The 18,646-nt window shown below is 41.6% G+C and overlaps 1 protein-coding gene across 3 annotated transcripts in view; it reads right to left on the reverse strand.

Moving 5' to 3' along the window:
• The window catches only part of myom1a (myomesin 1a (skelemin)), a 30,425-nt gene continuing 11,779 nt past the window's right edge, over positions 1-18,646 (reverse strand). For 2 of the 3 annotated variants that reach the window (XM_080440122.1, XM_080440124.1), the window contains 29 exons: positions 18,357-18,518; positions 17,370-17,511; positions 16,627-16,826; positions 16,466-16,522; positions 15,800-15,924; positions 15,122-15,305; positions 14,776-14,950; positions 14,414-14,535; positions 11,424-11,620; positions 10,926-11,052; positions 10,087-10,274; positions 9,715-9,829; positions 9,209-9,365; positions 8,692-8,798; positions 8,099-8,143; positions 7,684-7,820; positions 6,924-7,068; positions 6,438-6,497; positions 6,240-6,307; positions 5,701-5,826; positions 4,517-4,609; positions 4,143-4,230; positions 3,984-4,022; positions 3,576-3,681; positions 2,613-2,776; positions 2,311-2,347; positions 2,001-2,023; positions 1,396-1,451; positions 1-988 (listed from right to left, as the gene is read on the reverse strand). In XM_080440122.1, coding sequence (XP_080296248.1) covers positions 734-988; positions 1,396-1,451; positions 2,001-2,023; positions 2,311-2,347; positions 2,613-2,776; positions 3,576-3,681; positions 3,984-4,022; positions 4,143-4,230; positions 4,517-4,609; positions 5,701-5,826; positions 6,240-6,307; positions 6,438-6,497; positions 6,924-7,068; positions 7,684-7,820; positions 8,099-8,143; positions 8,692-8,798; positions 9,209-9,365; positions 9,715-9,829; positions 10,087-10,274; positions 10,926-11,052; positions 11,424-11,620; positions 14,414-14,535; positions 14,776-14,950; positions 15,122-15,305; positions 15,800-15,924; positions 16,466-16,522; positions 16,627-16,826; positions 17,370-17,511; positions 18,357-18,518 — 3,500 coding nt within the window. In that variant the 3' untranslated portion in view covers positions 1-733. The remainder of the gene's footprint in view (positions 989-1,395; positions 1,452-2,000; positions 2,024-2,310; positions 2,348-2,612; positions 2,777-3,575; positions 3,682-3,983; positions 4,023-4,142; positions 4,231-4,516; positions 4,610-5,700; positions 5,827-6,239; positions 6,308-6,437; positions 6,498-6,923; positions 7,069-7,683; positions 7,821-8,098; positions 8,144-8,691; positions 8,799-9,208; positions 9,366-9,714; positions 9,830-10,086; positions 10,275-10,925; positions 11,053-11,423; positions 11,621-14,413; positions 14,536-14,775; positions 14,951-15,121; positions 15,306-15,799; positions 15,925-16,465; positions 16,523-16,626; positions 16,827-17,369; positions 17,512-18,356; positions 18,519-18,646) is intronic. The other variant, XM_080440123.1, reaches the window with a different exon arrangement.

Below are 18,646 nucleotides of genomic sequence, written 5' to 3' on the forward strand. Positions count from 1 at the left end.
TACAGTAAAAATAGCCGTTTTATTTGTGTTATTCTTTAAAAAGAGTCATAGCTCTACTCAGTGGAACAAGAAATTAGTTTCCACTGGTCCATATTTTCAAAATTTCACATTACAGAGACGAATAAAATCTTTACGACCCCCCCCCCCCCCATTTAAATGCAGTTCTGTAAGAGTGGCGTAAGACATTAACATCCTTCTGTTTTTGTTTTAAGTAAAGATTAATGTTATAAACAGGCCAACCATCTCCTATGGTTTTAAATAAACTGCTGATAATGGCTTAACGTGATACAAGACAAATGAAGCAACTACAAGCACACACTTAAGGTCCTTACACACCGGGGCGATTTTTTTCATGCGAATAATACGTTTATTTTTAAAACCTTATAAAGTCAATGCAAGCTTCCACACCAGTTTCGCGGAGCGAAAAAAGCGTCTTTTAATTATTCAGAACGAGTCCGAATTTTGAGTAAATTCACATATTCGCCGGTGTGTAACTGCCTTTACTCTTCTCTATTTACCATATTCCACAAATGCATCCATGACCTGCAATGCCAATGCCCAAAGCTCTTTTAGCCCGGAGCAGCATGAAAAAGGCAGAAGGAGCCGTTGTTATGCCTTTCCCAGATTCATCATTTATTTAGATGCTATCCTTACACAGACATTCATTCACTGTAAAGTAAAATGCTTTGGAGACAGCCCAGTCACCCCTCCACTCTGCTTCTTCTTCTTCTTCTTATGCCTTAGCCACATCCTCCGGGAAGTAGACACTGACGGTGAACTCGCCGGCCTCTGTGCCATACTTATTCTTGACCAGAAGGGCGTATTTGCCAGAATCGGCCGTGGTGACGGAAGCGATGGTGATGCTGGCGAACTTGCCAGCCTCGAACTTGAGCGTGTAGCGGTCGTCATTCACCAGCTGCCTGTCGCTCTTCACCCAGCTCACCTCGGGCGTGGGATCACCCCAGACATTTCCAGTCAAGTTGAGGGACTGAACAAAGAGCACATTATTATTATTATTATTATTTTTTAAATAATAATAATTATTATAATTTTTATTATCGTCGTCACTGCTGCTGTATCCTAATGGCTCATCTGCCAGTGAGGAGCCCCCACCAGGAGGATGTACAGCCTTTGTCCTACTCCTCCCACCCAACATTCCCCGCTGACAGGTGCCGCTCCAGCCCGTAGGAGGACGTGCAATGACAATTATCACCCTCCCTGCCCGGCTTCCCTCCCCCGAACACGGGCCAATTGTGTTTGTGTAGACGCCCCACAAAGCCGGTTGCACCACGGTGGATTCAAACCCATATTTTAGTGGGGTTTTTTATGTGAAATGTGTCATTCAAAGTCTGAATAGAGAACAGTTCCCCTGAGAGGGGTGATGCTTCATTTTACCTTGCCCTCTTGGATTGTGACCACGTCTGGCAAACCTCCAACCACACGAGCACGATCTAAACAAGAGAAAAGAAGTGAATCAGTGTGTGCATCAAATAGGTAGTTTGTAGACTCTGGCTTATGTGTACGTAGCGAATACCGATCTAATATTCCCATACTAAATGAATTACTCATAGTTGAACTGTGTTAAAAATATATTGAATGAGATTACCCGCATGCATTCTCATTTAGTCATACAACACATTACTTAAACTGCAGCTTGTACACAGCATGATTGAAAATAGAACAGTTGCCCCCATTGTTCAGACTGGAAAGGAAAAAGAGAATGCATGAAGACTTTAAATAAACTTTGGTGGCGAACTTCAATTTATTAAACCACTTTTGACAACTCATTTTCCTGAGCAACCACTTTCCCTGATAGGGTCAGATAAATGAGTTCCGAAAGTAATGATTACTAACACCTTCGTACATCTTGCCTCACCACAATTACCATCTGCTTTATAATTTAACTCCCGTAGAAAAAAATCCCATTAAAATCCCAGCGGTGTGTGAGTCTGAAAGTTTGTTGCATAATTTCACCCAGCAAGGTAAAAATATCCGCTTACTTTTCTCTGCGATGGCTGCCGCCCTGAGGAAGGAGGGAAGGAAGCAGACAGAGACATTGTCAGAGGCATCTCAAAATTGTATCTCAGGCAGAGGGGTTTAGAGCATTTCCCCCAACAGTATGTTTTACAATGCCAGGAAGTGTGATTTGAGCGGGGTCCGGTCAAAAGGGCAAACAAAGTACATTGACTCTATTTTTAGCTTTGAGATGACTAGCCACTATACTATGGTATAAGCATCATCATTTAGTTAAACAGACAGAAATGCAGAATTACACAACATCAGGTCAAAAGAGTCGATTGAGTTACTTACTTCAACCTCTGGAATTCTTCAAATGCCTCTTCCCATGCTACATCGACACAAAAAGGAGATTATTTTACTAGTACTGAAGCATTGCCACAAATTCCATGTAGCTTTGTAAATAAAGGTCAATGAAAATAAAGGTTAAATGAAATAAATAAAATAGATAAAGGTTAAGGAATGTAGGCTCATGTAATCTACACAGTGTGAGTGTCAGACTTTTTGTGTGTCGTATCTTGAAACAAAGGGATAGGGTGAATACATGGGCCTGAGTCTTCTGTCAAATCAGAAGCTGAATTTAAACTGGCACTCACCTTGGCCACTGAGGTCAAACACTTGTTTGACACCGCTCTGGCCATCAAAGATGTCCATGGTGTATTTGCCTTTGTCTTTCTCAGTGGGTTCCTTGATCTTAAGCCAAAGCTGCTCTCCCGTGACTCCGGACTGCACTCTGTCCGAGCTGGCAATCTTAGCCTCTCTGAGAAATACACAGGTGACATGGGGATGAGTGTCCTTGTTATTGTGAATCGGAAGATTGTTTATGGACTGATATGATGCAGGTTTAGCCAAAGGCACTGGTTTAGACCGGGGCTAGTGAGGGATAGGCCTGATCTCGATTATTCAAATAGTCGACTAATCAGTCGAGGGGAGTGTGAGTCGACTGCCAATCTCTTAGTCGAATTATGAAAAAAGAAAAAAATAAGTTTTTTTTCTTTTAATTTTATTATTCGACTGAGAGATTGGCCTAATTTGTTATATTAATTAACTAATAGTTTGCCAAAAATAGGATATACATCATGATTTACTAGGAGAAACCAAGCAAGTATATGTTAAATCAGACATTAAGCACCCCTACAGCCCAAATGGAATGTTCCTCTAGTGCATATTTGCATCCTTTTTGCATGATTCGACTGAGAGATTGGCAGTCGAATCAGACTGATTCAACTGCCAATCTCAGTCGAATCATGCCAAAAAAATAAAAATAAAATAAAAAAAAGATTTTTCAAAAAAATAAAATATATATATATATATATATTTTTTTGTGTTGCATTAGTTTACTATTAATCGACTATAGGCAATATTTGGCCAATCAGATTCCACTATAGAAATCCTTTGGGGACAGGCCTAGTGAGGGATCTGTTGTTTTTGTTCAGGATCATTTGTTTTCTGCCGGTCACCTCCACTGTGGGAAATGTGTATACCGTACTTGGAGGGACAAACAGACAAGGAAAACATAAAGCAGCATTCCAATGACGTGATAGGGTGGATTGACGTACTTCTGGAGCCAAGAAACCCGCAGGTCTTGGTCGTAATATGTGATAAAGGAGTAGAGGATGATGCCCTGCTCGGTGCTGAGAACTTTAATCTCAGTGGAGGAGTTAGCTGGAAGGAGAAGAACCGAAATGCATGCGAGATATTTATCAGTTCAATTTGGAAGACATACAGCATTTGTCAATATAATAGTAAAATTAAAAAGAAAATAAATGGAAAAAAAACAAAAAACACAGACAACCTAAAAAAGTAAATCGTCAGAAATATTAAGTCTGAAAAATGTGTACACATGTTTTATACAGTACATTTCCACCATTAACCAGGGCTAAAGACACGTTTGAAGTAGTGACTTGTTTCTATAATCAAAATTAAATCACAGAAAAATAAAAAAGCAGTTTGAAAGAATGGCTCACCAATAACCCTGAACAGCTCATTCATGACAGCCTGGTAACCTGGATAAAGATGTGAGAATAATCAATGCCATATCCATTAAAACCTTTTGCCTTTCCTTTTTTTTTACAACAAAATAAAATGGAAACTTGGATCTTAAAATTGCATGAAAAATAAGTTACCTTCGTCGGTCAGTTTGAATGTGCTCTTATCTTTCCCTCTCTCATCCTTCAGGGTGACCTCATAAACACCAGCATCCTTCTTTGAGATCTACAGTTTGAAGTGAAAGCAATGTTAGCAACATGCAGACAGCACTGGATTCCCATCTACTTTAAACGACAAGGGGGAATCCGACTAATTTGTGGACAAAAAAGAGAAAACAGACAGTATGACAAAGACATAGATAGACGAACTGAACCGAAAAGCAAGCTTTTCTATGCCCAGGATGCTGCAGGCTTGACAGAAAAAGACATGTAAAAGGTTTTGACGCGGAGGACACATGGATAGTTTTACAGGTGAAAACTTGAAAAAGAGGCGCATAGTATTATGTTCAGACTTTGGGTCGTGGTGGCTCGGCAACGTCCTCTGCAGTTTTCTTTTTCCTCTCTGTCTCTGTCTCTGTCTCATCTTTCTCTTGCTTAATAACACACTGTAAATTGGACAGATAAACCAGTTAATGCCAGCGTCACCCACAGGAGTGGCAAGCAGCTGGCCACCACTCCTGAGCTCATGCACTCCCCAACCTTATCATTGTCATAAAATAAAAAATAATCAAAGAAATTCCCTATTAGAAAACAAATGTTTAAGAAGTAGTGAAAAAGTTTGGGAACCATTGATTTAGATGAAACGAGTAGCATGAGACATCGATCAAACGTCACTGGTAGCAGGCTAGCAGCACAACATGGACTGGCAGATCAAATGTGTTTTATATTCTCCATAATCAATGGGCAATTTCTCATGTGTACAATATGCACAGCACATGCCAGTGTAGATAGATTGATGTCACACAAACAATATTCTAACTGTCAATTATTATAATTCAACACACGAATTAACTGCATATTTTGGAAATATGGGCATACATGTTGAAGAATATGACATGTTGGTGAAATAGTCATATCATATAATATAGTAATATTCACTGATTCACTGCCAATCACGTAGATCTACGCGAACCTATTTAAAGCCGCCACGTGCCAATCGCGTAGATCTACGTGAACCTAAAAATATATATATTTTATTTTTCCAATTTGACCCAAAGACCAAGGAGATATGATTTATCAAAGATCTAGACTCCTATCCACTTGCTTGTTAACTTAAAACTTAAAAGTTCTGTATCTCGGCTCCTGAGTACTTTTTTTTTTTCAATGAAAAACTCTGGCACTGGCTAAAAACAATATGAAAATACCTCTTGCAGTTAATGGGTTCATATAAAAATAAGCACTTTCTATGAACATTTTACTGATGCATTCTTAAATGACAACATTGATGCTGAAACCAACAATGCCTTCTAACTTCACTACAAATTTAGAGAAATATGAACATTTCTAATAGTGTTTCATCATTTATGAATCCGTGTGGCAGAGAGGGGAGTAAGCCGTGTAGCATCTACAGTAATATACTGCAGCTCTTATATACAACCAGCCCATAGATGCATTAGTAGTGTAGCAAAGCATTAAGCTTTCTACTCATGAGTTAACAACTACCCACAATGTAAGATTTTCAAACCAATGGCCTGACCTTTCCAATATTAAAGGTCATCACTCCGTCTTGTCTCTCAATCTTCTTAGCATCCTCTTCACCCTCCTCAATCTCAATGGTGTCCCTGAACCAGGTGATCTCGGTCTCTGGCTTGATATTTCCTATCTGTGGAGGAGATTGACATTAAAGAAGAGAAATGTGAGGTCAGCCCTATTGTTACCGTACTGTATGTCACTGACCGATATAATGTCAACAGCAATCTAATAGCAGAGGTTCTCAAAGTGTCCCCAAGGGTCCTTGAGGGGGTTACAGGGGGTCCCCAGCTAAATTTGATAATATGGCATCAAAATCCCTTTTAACCACTTACATCGGCTATTTGAAAACAGCCAATCTGAGTTTGTGGATCTGCTTTTTTCAAAAAATGAGAAAAATTGGAATGGAATCTTGTATGATTTGGCACTAAATATTTTCAGATCGGGGTCCACGGTCAAATGCATATCCATGACGTAAAAAGGTTTGAGAACCACTGATCTTATAGACAGGATACTCACAACGTGCAGTTACTACACTTTTCTTACCGTGCATTTCAGCAGCACATCACACTCTGGAGTAACAGTGAAGCCAAGATACTCCACGAAGTGAGGACCTATGGGTGGCCAGTAGGACGTTGTAAGTATTGGTGTATTTAAGGTTTTCAACAATGCTGTGTTCTCATTGTATAAAACTAGAACTTGTAAATGGTGTCTGTCTTCTATAATGATTATCTTGTACTGTACCTTGTCTTCTGATCCATTCTGCCCTCTCAAATTCAGATTTCTTTTGAAGCTCTCTAAACTCTGGACAACAGTAACAACAACAACATCAACATCAACAAAAACAAGAACAAAGAATATTCTCCATAATTACTTAATTATTTCTTAATAGAAATGAACAGGCACAGTGCATCAAACTCAAAACAAGCTCTTTCAGCTTGTTGAGGAAACGTTGTCTTCTGCTGCCCCTATGAGGACACTCATTTTAACTGCAGTGGTTGTGATATACTGTACCAGACAGAGCATTGGGGAGAAGGATGTGAAAAGCTCTATGCAAGATTTACAAAACAAATCCACTTTTTTTGTTGGAAACCAAACATCAAATGCCTAGCCAAAGGGGTCAAGGGAAATATTAGACTTCAGGGCTTTCAGCCAGACTACTCCACTACACTATTTGGAATAAAAGCACAGTATTTTCAAGTCAAGTAATAGCTGTATGGGGACACTCACCATCTCCAATCAGTACCAGACTAGTTGTACCCTTGGCCTTGCCATCCACCAGGTTGAAGGTGAAAGTTCCCTCATCTGTGACCTCCAGAGAGTCCATGAACATCTCAATGATGCCGGTGGTCTTATCGAAATGCGTTGTGTATTTCTGGAGATAAAACAGATCAGCACAAACCCCATCAGGCTAACTGATCAGCTTTTAAATGTGTCATTTGCACATAGCACTTTATTATAAAGTGGAGTAAAATGTAGACACACTACCGTATATGATTATTTAAAAAAAAGTATTATCCCAAGAGTTACTACTAAGGCTGTACTTGAAAACTACTAGTGTTGATTATGTCTTGTTTATTATTGTATATTATTGTATGTCTTTAAACATCTTAATGAATTGAATACACAGGAGACAAGCCACTAGGGCTTTTTGTGTTATCCTTTTAGCAATCATTGTAAACCGTACCTTTGTACAATCTGCAAACCTTTTAAAGATATTTTCTTGGGCTTTTTCTGCCTTAATTGATAGGATAGTGGGCTGACAGGAAATGGGGAGAGAGATGGGGGGGTGACACACAGCAAAGGTCGTCGGGATCGGGAGTCGAACCCGCGACACGCTGTCAAACTGGATTACCAGCATTATGTGGTATATGCCTGGACCGCTAGGCCAGCGGGCGCCCTACAATCTGCAAACTTTTAATAAGGTATTCAATCAATCAAAAAAAGAGAGCTCTACTTCAGTTTCACCAGCCACGCATGAGTCACTTACGTCTCCCTGAGAAACGATGACGTCGTTGAACACGTACTCCACTTGGAGGGCAGCGGTGAACTTCTCCACCTGGGTCCAGAAACGCACACGACCCTTCTCCAGCAGGTCCATGGCCATCTCTGTCTTGAAGGGAATAACTGGAAAGTGAGAGTAGGAGTTTAATAAAGGTTGCTTGTTGAGAAAGCCCCCATAGTTCTAACAATACATCATGGTATGTTATTACTGTATGTGCTATAGAATACAATAATGGAACTATTTAGTGCTTACAATAGCAACAAAGATATTGAGGTTTTTGTTTATTTTTTACTTTAACTTCAAATTATACAAATTCTTACACAAAAATATAACTTTGAAAAGTCAAAAGCATGCTTTGAAAAACATTCGGAAGTGGTTAGTGAGAAATTGGGATATTCACCGGGGAACTTGTTGCTGTGGCTGATATCCAGAAAACGTTTGAGACCTGACACAGAACAAAAACAAAATGCATCAATTACACAATCTCTAAAACCTCCATCACACCTCAAACTGGTCCGCCTTAAGTTATAATTGGTTGTGCAGCGCGTTGCACATCCAATAATAGCCGATCTAAAAGTTCACAACGTGTCGCACTGCGACGTGTTGTAATCTTGTAGGAACTAAGTATCAATCAAGCCTTAACACTCAATAAACTCTCCTCTCATTGCCTGGTATGCACAGTACTACTATGCTGTGATTTTCAACTGCTGTCAAGAGGCCAAAAGCTCCATCATCTCCAATCTTGTGTTCACAAGTAATCTGACCGCAACGCTGCATCTCACTGTCATGACTTTCCGGGCGAATGCACGTATTCCCTCAGGTACAACATGGCGGGAGTCAATTTAACACAGCTGTTGAAAGTTGATTACAGAGGAGGAGATACATCACACCTTTGGCACTCCGAGCCTCTTCGGCATGTGGCCTACGTCACGCGAACAAATGAAAAGAGTGAGTGAATGGAATGACATCCGATAGGAGCAGTGTGTGACTCACCCGCCTCGGTGAGGGTGTAGCTGGCGGAGATGCCGTCGGTGTTGGTGGCCACACAGGAGAAGATGCCCAGATCCTCCAGAGAGGGATCGTTGAAGATAGCTCTGGTTCTGGAGAGGCACAAGGACAACAGGATGTTTCAACCACTTGAGCTCTATATTAGTTTCTTGTATGACAAATAGTAAAAATGGCCGATCAACATGCTCAACTAATTTGAGAAGTGTATAACAATTTGGAAAATAGGGACGCCAGGTTTAAAAAGCACACAGAGTTTTCCTTAATTGATTTTGGAGACTACGAATAACAGGTGGGGTGATGTGAATATTAGGAACCCATATTTTTAAGGTTCCAAACCGTAGCGTGAAAAGCGTGCATTTTTCAAGGTGGCATTGTAGACAAATGTCACATGCACATAATGGGATATACAATCACAGCATGGAGAGGATTTATGGGCGCACACAAAGAGACACATACACATGGATGGATGCAAACACAAGCATGCATGCAGCACTGTACGTACTTGCCCTTCTCACTGACAATAGTGAGGCGAGAGCTGTCTTTAAGAGCCTTGTAGTTTTTGGACCAGACAAACTCAGAGCCCTCAGCCATTTGAGAGCACTCAAAGATCATGGAGATAACGCCGTCATCGTCCACATCCACAACTATCTCATGGGTGTCTGTGTGGGAGGGAGAAGAAATAGCTACTGTAGAAGAGTGCTTCCGCATGTGGATACAGTAGGTATGCATATGAATGAATGTGAATGTACAGTATATGTAAATGTACAGTGTGTGTGTGTGTGCGTGTGCGTGTGCGTGTGCGTGTGCGTGTGTGTGTGTGTGTGTGTGTGTTACATCAGTGGTTCTCAACCTTTTCAGGCTGTGACCCCCAAAAATTATCATATTTGAACTGGGGACCCCCAGTTCTGTCATCTGGGGACCCCCCCCCCCCACAATCATGTGGGGATCACCCTGGGGGTCCCGACCCGCAGGTTGAGAACCACTGTGTTACATAACAGTTCCACTTACCAGGGCCAGTCTGGGCCAGGATGGGACCCAAGACTGCAGAGGGAGATCCAACTCCAGCGATGTTCTGAGCACGCAGACGGAACACGTAGGAAGTACCAGCACTCAGTCCAGTCACCTGAATCGCAAAGACAAGACAAACTCTATTTCAATTTCAGAGTACATTACATTTCAGAGCACAAATTTAAGGTGAACTTAAATCTCTATGGAGGCTCAACTATGGAGGAGTAGATGGAGCTGGGGAAAAGTAGTTAAAAGATGACGTCATGGGCTTTCAAAGGCTTTTAAAAATCATTGCAACACAGCACGTTGTGAGCTTGTAGATCAGCTCGTAGATTGCAGATCTTGTAGCTTGTAGATCAACTCCTCCCTCACCTTCAGATATTTTACTTTTACGGCCTTCTCATGAACAGCCTTCCATCCAAACTTCTCAGCGGCCGAGGCCTCCTTAATGTCAAGGTAGTATCCGTTGACAGGGGTGCGACCGTCAAACACAGGTGGTTCCCACAGCATCACCAGAGACGTGTCACGCACTTCCAGGGCATGGAGACCAACAGGAACACCTGAGGACATAAGGAAATAAGGGCGAGTGAGAAAAGAGAGAGAAATAGAGAGAGAGAGAGAGAGAGAGAGAGAGAGAGAGAGAGAGAGAGAGAGAGAGAGAGAGAGAGAGAGTAAAGTAAAGAGTGGGGGGCATTGGAGACAAAAGGTAATACTAGACTGCTTATGTCTGATTTATACTTAGTTGCAGAAATAGCAGAGCTTGTAGACCGGATGCAGCTAGTATAATTCAGGCTTTACTGTGCCGGGCTTCTGGCAAACAAAGGTTTACACTTAATCCAAGGACTGCAGGATTTTGGAATTACATTCAGGGAATACAATAAATAGCTGCTGTCTACCAATGACTAAGTAAGTGACTGTTTAGAACTAGCACTTGCCTGTTGTAAAGATGTTTATTGTCAGACCTGATCCCTAACCTAAATCTCAAGACATTGTACATTTACATGTAACATGATGTGTGATGTGTTATATTACAGCATGTCCTGCTTCTTTCCTTTTTACTGTACATACTGTAAGGTCCTGGTGTCCTTGTACCATGTACAGTGTGATAAGTAAAACAGATATGCCTGCACCACCATAATACATCTACTGTATTGGTATCTTTGGTGAATAACGTCATTGTGATAGTGACGTAGAAAGTTTCGTTGCAATACCTGGCACAGTAAGGGTCCATTCCTTGCACTCCAGAGTGGCACTGTGCAGTGAGGGTGCACTCACACCTGCCATGTTCATTGCACGCGCCTGGAACTGGTAGAAGACATTCTCCTTCAGGTTCTCAGCCTGGTAGGAAAAGAACACAGAGAAACAGCATCCATTAATAACACATTTAGACATGGCAAAGTATAAAAATAACTAATATTAAGACTTATAACTTGATTGATTCCATAAGGATGTAGATCGATTAACTCTTTTGAGTGTGTGTACTGTATTTATGTGCGAGCAGATGATAATTTTGTATAGTGAATCTTTTCCCCCCCATCTTTACAAAGAGCCTATTGTCATCCAACAGAACTCTAGTATAAACTTGCTCTGTAGGCATCTATAGTAGGAGAATTTAAGCTTAATTAAAATAAGCCCACGTTGTGAGCCTGTCGATTCGTGGCTATTTTCAACGAGCGACGCGAGTGTCGTTAAACAAAGTCAGAACGTACTTTGAAGGAGGCGGTAGTGAGGGCCTTCTCATGCAATTGATGCCACTGTCCGGTCACTTGTCCCTTCACCGTCCTGTAGTCCACAAAGAAGCCTCTGATGTCAGCTCCCCCATTGTTTGCTGGTGGATTCCAGCCCAGCACCATGTAGTCCTTGGCAGCCTCCACCAGCTTCACATCGGTGGGCTTGCCAGTGATAGCTGTCAAGAGGTCAGGCTGGTTAAAATCAGGTCCAGAACAGTGACACTCAATACGTTTAACCCATTAAGACCTGAGGCCGATTCTACAAATGCCCTTTAAGTCAGTTGTTCTCAAACTTTTTCGTAATTCAAAATTGTTCAACATTTTTAAAACACTTTGCAGATTTTTCAAAAGATCTTCAAAAATCGCAGATGTACAAGCTTGTACATCTGCAACACTACCATCTAAAGTGACGGTTTTAATGGGTTAACATAGTGTTACTAGGCCGTAGGGCTGAGCGATACGACTTCAAATCAACATTGTGATTATTTCAAACTTTTGTCTTGATAACGATTAACAAATGAGTATTATTGTTGGTTTTGTTATAGTGAAAATAGCAGATCTGCAAGCTCACAACACGTCGCATAGAGCTTGTACATCGGCTATTTTCATTATTTTTGCATGCCATCATTGAAGTATAATACAGGGTTAATTGGTTAATCACACTAATCCATGAATGTTTTAAAAAATATCGGTTTTGATGTCTTTTCGATTAATTGCTCCGGCCCTACTAGGCAGTAGACAGTGGGGCAAGATCAACCCTTCTGAACACAGATTATCTATAAATGTGAATATATAGCGAGTTAGATTCAAAGTAGAACATACAGAATATACAGTAGTTAGAATAGTTCAAAGTTTGATGCCTTCTATAAAATATGGGACCCATATTTGCAATTTATTGGCCCTTAATTAGCTGACACATTAACGACAGGGTTCCTTAAGAGAAGCGATACCGCTAACCTTGATGGATAAGATCATTAGTCCTTGTTTATTTATTTGTTTCTATTATTGTTGACCGTCAAGCACCAAACAATGTGTGCATATAATGTTGCATTTTATGGTCCGATGTAGGCATAAGTAGTTTCTATTTGTATCTGTGTCTTTTGTTTTGCAACGTATCTGAGCTGAGCTGTCTGTTTGTGTTGTCTGTCATAAAATGTAAAAATCAATAAAAATATTATTGGGAAAGAAAGGAATAGTTCAAAGTTTGCATGGTCCTGGTGTAGATGAACAGCTAAAGTGGTATTGTGTTAACAATTTTAACTGCGGCTAAGGATGTAATTCATTACCTGAAGATTCATTTTCAATTAAAGCAATGCTCATCCTAATTTCACAGTTCCCTGATCAGTGATTTAGTTTGATTTAATCTTGTTCGACGTGGATGAGTAAGCATTTCGGATGAGTCACCTTAGCCCTGCGTGTGCAGAATCTTAATGGTTTATACTGTTACGCTGCCACAGCTACATTTCAACATTCTACCAGTGGATCAATACTGCAATGTAGAAATACTCTGTTACAAGTAAAAGTCCGGAATTAAAAATTTACTTGAGTAAAAGTACAAAAGTATTGGTATCAAAATGTACTTAAAGTACTAAGTAGAAAGCACTCATTATGCAGAATGTCCCATTTCACAAGTTTTAAAATGTATATAAATCTTTTGAAAATAGCAGATCTACAAGCTCACATCGCGACGTTAATGTATGTTTTGTAATACTAATCATCTACAAAGTAACAAGTAACTAAAGTTTTCAAATAATTGTAGTGGAGTAAAAGTACAATATTTGCCTTTGAGATGTAGTGGAGTAGAAGTAAAAGTACAGAGATTTTGAAATACTCCAGTAAAGTAAAAATACCTTTAACTTTTACTTAATTACAGTACTTGAGTAAATGTACTTAAGTTACTTTACACCAGTGCATTCTACACTTGAACAAAGGGTACAACGCTTTGGGCACACAAGACAAGACTATGGTTATCGAAAGTACTTACATTTTAGACTAGAAGCGGGATAACCTTTGCTCTAAGCAACTCCCAGAGACCAGATGCGACGCTGGTTAGGTTGTTCATGCATTGTTGTTCAGCATCGTGTGCTATTTAAGGACACAATGTTTCACCGAGGCGGCCATGCACCAACAGGCACCCCTGAAGAGTTATCAAATGGCAAAAAAAAAGAACTCAAACAGCTAAAAAATAAACAGGGAAACCACAATTGTGTAACTATACAAAGCAGACGCAATGCATAAAGGAAAGCTAACGTATGAAGTATTTGACATGAAAATAACAAACAAAAGAAGACAAAATCCAGAGATGTGTTAGTGATGAGTAGTAGGTCAGGCACATGCAAGGAATATCTACTGCACTAGTTACAACATCTATAAATATGACATGGTATTTCTGGGGTTCAGTGACATACTAGAGGCAGGGAAGGTTCTAGAAACAGACGAAAATATAATACAAACAGCCTGAAGACCTGCAAATAATACTAATAAATACGGTGACAGTGCTTGTGGATGAAAAATGGCTAAACTGGTTTTGAGAAGGGGCATGAAAGTAAACCAATATGGAGGAACTCAGTTCTCACTAGGCAACAGAGAAAACCTGCTGATGTACTGAGCAGCTCCACAGGTCTGTCTGAACATGTGTTATACCACAAGTTAGATTTAAAAAAAAAACACAAATCTTCTCTTCTGGGGGTCCCTGCCACAAAACATTTTCAGATGGGGGCCCGCGGCCAAATAATTATCATTTTGGGGGTCCTTGGCATAAAAAGTTTGAAAACGACTGATTTAAAAGGCATTTGTAGAATCGGCCTCAGGTCTTAATGGGTTGATGATATTGTATGAATGTGACGCAGGGAATTGGTAGGGAGAGGCGTGGCTGGGAGGAGGGAGTATGGCTTTAAATGCTAAAGACACAGTGAACAGAACCTAACAAAAATAAGTAAATGCAAAAATCAATGGTTGACGACACTTACAGACGGCAGCCAACACGACCACAGCATCAGAAACAGGGGAGCTCTGGCTGTATCCAGCAGCATTGACAGCCTTCACTTTGAACACATAGTTCACTCCGTTGGTCAGGCCATGGCACACGAACCTGAACACAATCAAGACAAACCAAGCTTTGTCAAGAGCTTCTGCACTGTTTCAGTGAGTCGGCGTGATCGTTCTTTAGCCACTAGAGGGCAGACTATCTCACAGAAAATGGGGTCAGCACAGCAGCATTCCATCCACATCATGAAATACAATTAAATCATTTTACATTTTCCGTTGTGTGCACAATGCCCACAAGGAACAAAGTAAGTCTATTATTAAATATGATATTATATTAAAGTACCTGGTATTTTTGACAGGATTGTTGTTGCAGGGCACCCAGACGTCACTGCCCACCTCGCTGCATTGAATGTAATAGCCTGCCAGGTGTTTGACATCCTTAGAGGCTCCCCAGGCAACCACAACGGATGTGTCTGTGTTCCTGGAGACCACCATACTGCTTGGGGCGGATGGCAGGTCTGTTTGAAGACAGACAGAGATGGAGAGAAACAAATAAACAGTCAGACAGACAGACAAGAAGACAGACAGACATAGAGAGAAAACACTTGTGTTTTCTCTCTTTGTTGACTTGTGTCAACGACAAAGCCTGTCGCCGACATAATTATGCCATCACAGTTGGCCCAGCTCACCCAGTTTGTCTCCGACGGTGGTGTCACCGGTGGGTGTGGAGGGCTCACCCACGCCGGCAGAGTTACAGCAACGCACGCGGAAGTTGTAGACGTGGCCCTCCACCAGGTCGAACAGGGCAAAGCGCGGGGACTTGACGGGCATGCCCGTATTCACCCTCACCCAGCTGTCGGCCCCTGCTTGACTCTTGGGAGGAACACAGAGGGCACAGTGAAATACCAGGGAAACACTAATGGGTCCGTCGAGCTACTATAAAATGCTGAGTGTAAATTTAAAGCTGCATTCTGTAACTTTTACGTCTCCCACACGAGAGACAACATTTCTATCTCTCTTCCACGACGGAATCCCCTTTTGTCCAGGGGAGATAGTGCACCTCTGATCTTCAGGCAGTACTACTTGTCAACCAGAAGGTGTCCTACTCTACACCAGGGTCTAAATTTCTCAATGGAGAGCACCTCCAACCACTGCAGATGTAATAATTATATTGTATTAACATGCAGATTTATTAACATTATTCATTGAGTCGGTGTACATATATAACCTCATTGTTTGTTACATTTGGGTACACTCTCAGAGTTCCAAATAGATAAATAAATGAACACTGAGGCTGTGTATAGGCACAGACAAGAAATCAGTTTATACAAGTGATCTACGATAAAGTCAGACAACATTCTTCTCACCTTCTCAATGTAATACATGACCCCTTCATGACCTCTCTGGACCGGAGGCTTCCAGCCAAGCACCACATAGCTCTTAGTTGCCTCGGTAACCACCACATCAGAGGGTTCTCCTGGCACCTCGCCAACTGGGGGGGGGGGTGGGGTCACATCATTCAGTAAAATGTATATGTAAATGTAAAATTCTTATTTTACATTAACAAAATATTGTATTTCTGACAGTCTAAATGAGGGGCTGAGTAACGTTTTAATTTTGTGAATTGTAAAATAGGCCTTCGAAGAATAATTTACAACTTCGAAAATATGAGACATTCCTGAATATAAGTGGATCTGTAACTGGACCTAGCCTATCACTGGAGAAGTACTGCCCCTGAACTTCTACTGGATATGTGCTTGCTGAGACGTGAAAATGCTGAAGCAATGACACCTTTAGTTTGTTAAAAAAAAACACCATAACATCATTGGGGGAGTGAGAAGTTCACATCATGCAGAGACAGTGATTTTCTACAGGGCATTGGCCCTCTCTCTGCTGACGCTCCAATAAAACCATTTCAGTAAGTGAAATGCCACCATAAAATGCCATATGTTGAACCACTGAAGAGTAAAATGCAGACGGGATGACTCATGTTCAATCTATATTGCTGATTATTGTGTGAAAGGCTTCCATACCGATGGGGTCCTCCTCAGTGAATTTGATCATGCCGGTCCAAGGAGCAGAGGGGCCAGCTATGGCAAAAATAGGAAACAAGTAGTTTTGAGGCAGGTTAGTCAGCGATGACTTCAATGTAGCGCTACGGCTCAGTTAACACTCAAGATAACGTTGCTCTCACCTCTGCTGCGGGCTCGGTCGGAGGGATCCATGGCTACCACGGGGTCAGAGACGCGGGAGGGTCGACTGACTCCTGTGCTGTTCAGGGCCCGCACCCTGAAGATGTAAGTACGCCCCTCCACCAGCCCCGTGACGGGGAAACGGGCATATTTGATAGGGTTGTCGTTGCACTGGGCCCAGTGATGGGTGCCCACCTCACACCTGCCAACAAAATAATCAACAACCAGTTTATAAGCTTGGGGTTTCCTCGTCGTTACATTAAAGACAATGTAGCCTTCTTTTGCTGTGATTTTCAGGTGATATACATGTTCCAAAGCTCAAATCAATTGCTTAGTAATAGCCATAGGCAGGACTACTCTAGTCCCGACCATGTCAGGCAGCTCCAGGGCTTGTATAGAAAAATGTGGTAAAGGGTGTACCTTCAGGATATGAAAAAGTATAATAAATGTACAGTAATAGTAGGTCTTGTTTTCATTGCCTCCTCCACAGAAATGTAAGGGAAAATAATAGTTATGGGTCCAAATAGATCCTTACTGGGTCCAAACGAACCCGTAAGGCATTTGGTTCCATTTGTATACTCTCAGAGTTAAATTATGATGGTTTTACAGTGTAGACCCAGACCCACAGCGTAGGGTCCCAGAGATATAAATTGTATCAACGTGGCCTAATGCATATCAAACTGAGGGTCCTTGAATTGGCAAAGGTTGAGAATGACTGAAATAGTCAATAGAAGGGCTGACGGACCTGTCAATGAAATATCCCAGGATGGGGCTGCTACCCTCCACTGCTGGCTGCTTCCACGTCACCACCACATAATCCTTATTGGCATCGTGACAGAGCACCTCCAGGGGGGCCACGGGAACCCCCTCCACCTCCACATCAGCATCTGGCACACAAACACATATGAAAGCACCCAAACACGGTATACACAAATACACACACATACTGTACATACACACTTGTGAGGAGAGCTGTTTCTAAACTGGGCTGATCTCCATTACATAGCCACATTAGAACCCAGTTCCCATTCTTTCACCTACTAATGCCCTAAGGCTTACAGTATGTGTGACACTGCAGCTATCTAAAGCCTGACTTATATTTAGTTGTGCGCCGGTGTCGCGTGCCGAAAATAGCTATCGCTTTGCATCGCAGTGCGTTTTGAGCTTGTAGATCTGCTATTTTTGGCATGCGAAACCAGCGCACAACTAAGCATAAATTAAGCATAATGATTGGCCACTTCACTGAGCCTGTAATTTCCAAGTTCACAAAGTTTAATGACAGTTATATATCCAAGAATGCATGAACCTGTGGGGTTTCCAAATTCGCTGCAATTCAAACAGTGTACACTGTCTGCGGTGGCCTTACTGGCACGGAGACGGATTTAGAACCTACATTCTGGTTGGGAAACCTGATGCCGTGGGGAGAGGGTTGTGTCACTTAAAGACGTGGTGGGGGCAGGAGGGGGCAAAGTCACTGTGCAACTCTAGCGTTGAACTCCTCGCTAACCACATCCAACATGAGGCCTGATTCATACTTCTTCGTGCGATGATTTATACTTCTTGGTGCGGAAAAGAGCCAATCTAAAAGCCCACAAAGCGTTGTGCTGGCACTACATTTGCACAGATTAAACTAACTAAAAACAAAGAAAACAAGTTTCTATTTCATCCATTCCTCTACTTAAGACAACTAAGCTATTCCCAAATCAAGATGTCCAACAGGTGCGTAGCGTACCTTTGACAAACACATATGCAGAGTAGGTCTCGAAGCCGGACTTGGTGTTGATACGGAGGGTATACATGCCCTCGTCTTCCTTGTTGAGGTGGGCCAGGGTGAGGGTGGCACGCATACCGCTCCAGTGTGAGTGAACCCACTTGGAGTGCTTCAGGGCCACCGCTGATTGGACAACAGAGAACAGGAAACAGACATGATTGTGCACTTTACGATGAAGTGCATGATAAGAGGAATTTAGCAGACGCTGTCATCCAGAGTGACTTAACAAGTATGAGATCGACACGTTTAAT

Source organism: Gymnoscopelus braueri (assembly GCF_963280865.1).
Source record: "Gymnoscopelus braueri genome assembly, chromosome: 10".
In the NCBI taxonomy this organism is placed as follows: domain Eukaryota; kingdom Metazoa; phylum Chordata; class Actinopteri; order Myctophiformes; family Myctophidae; genus Gymnoscopelus; species Gymnoscopelus braueri.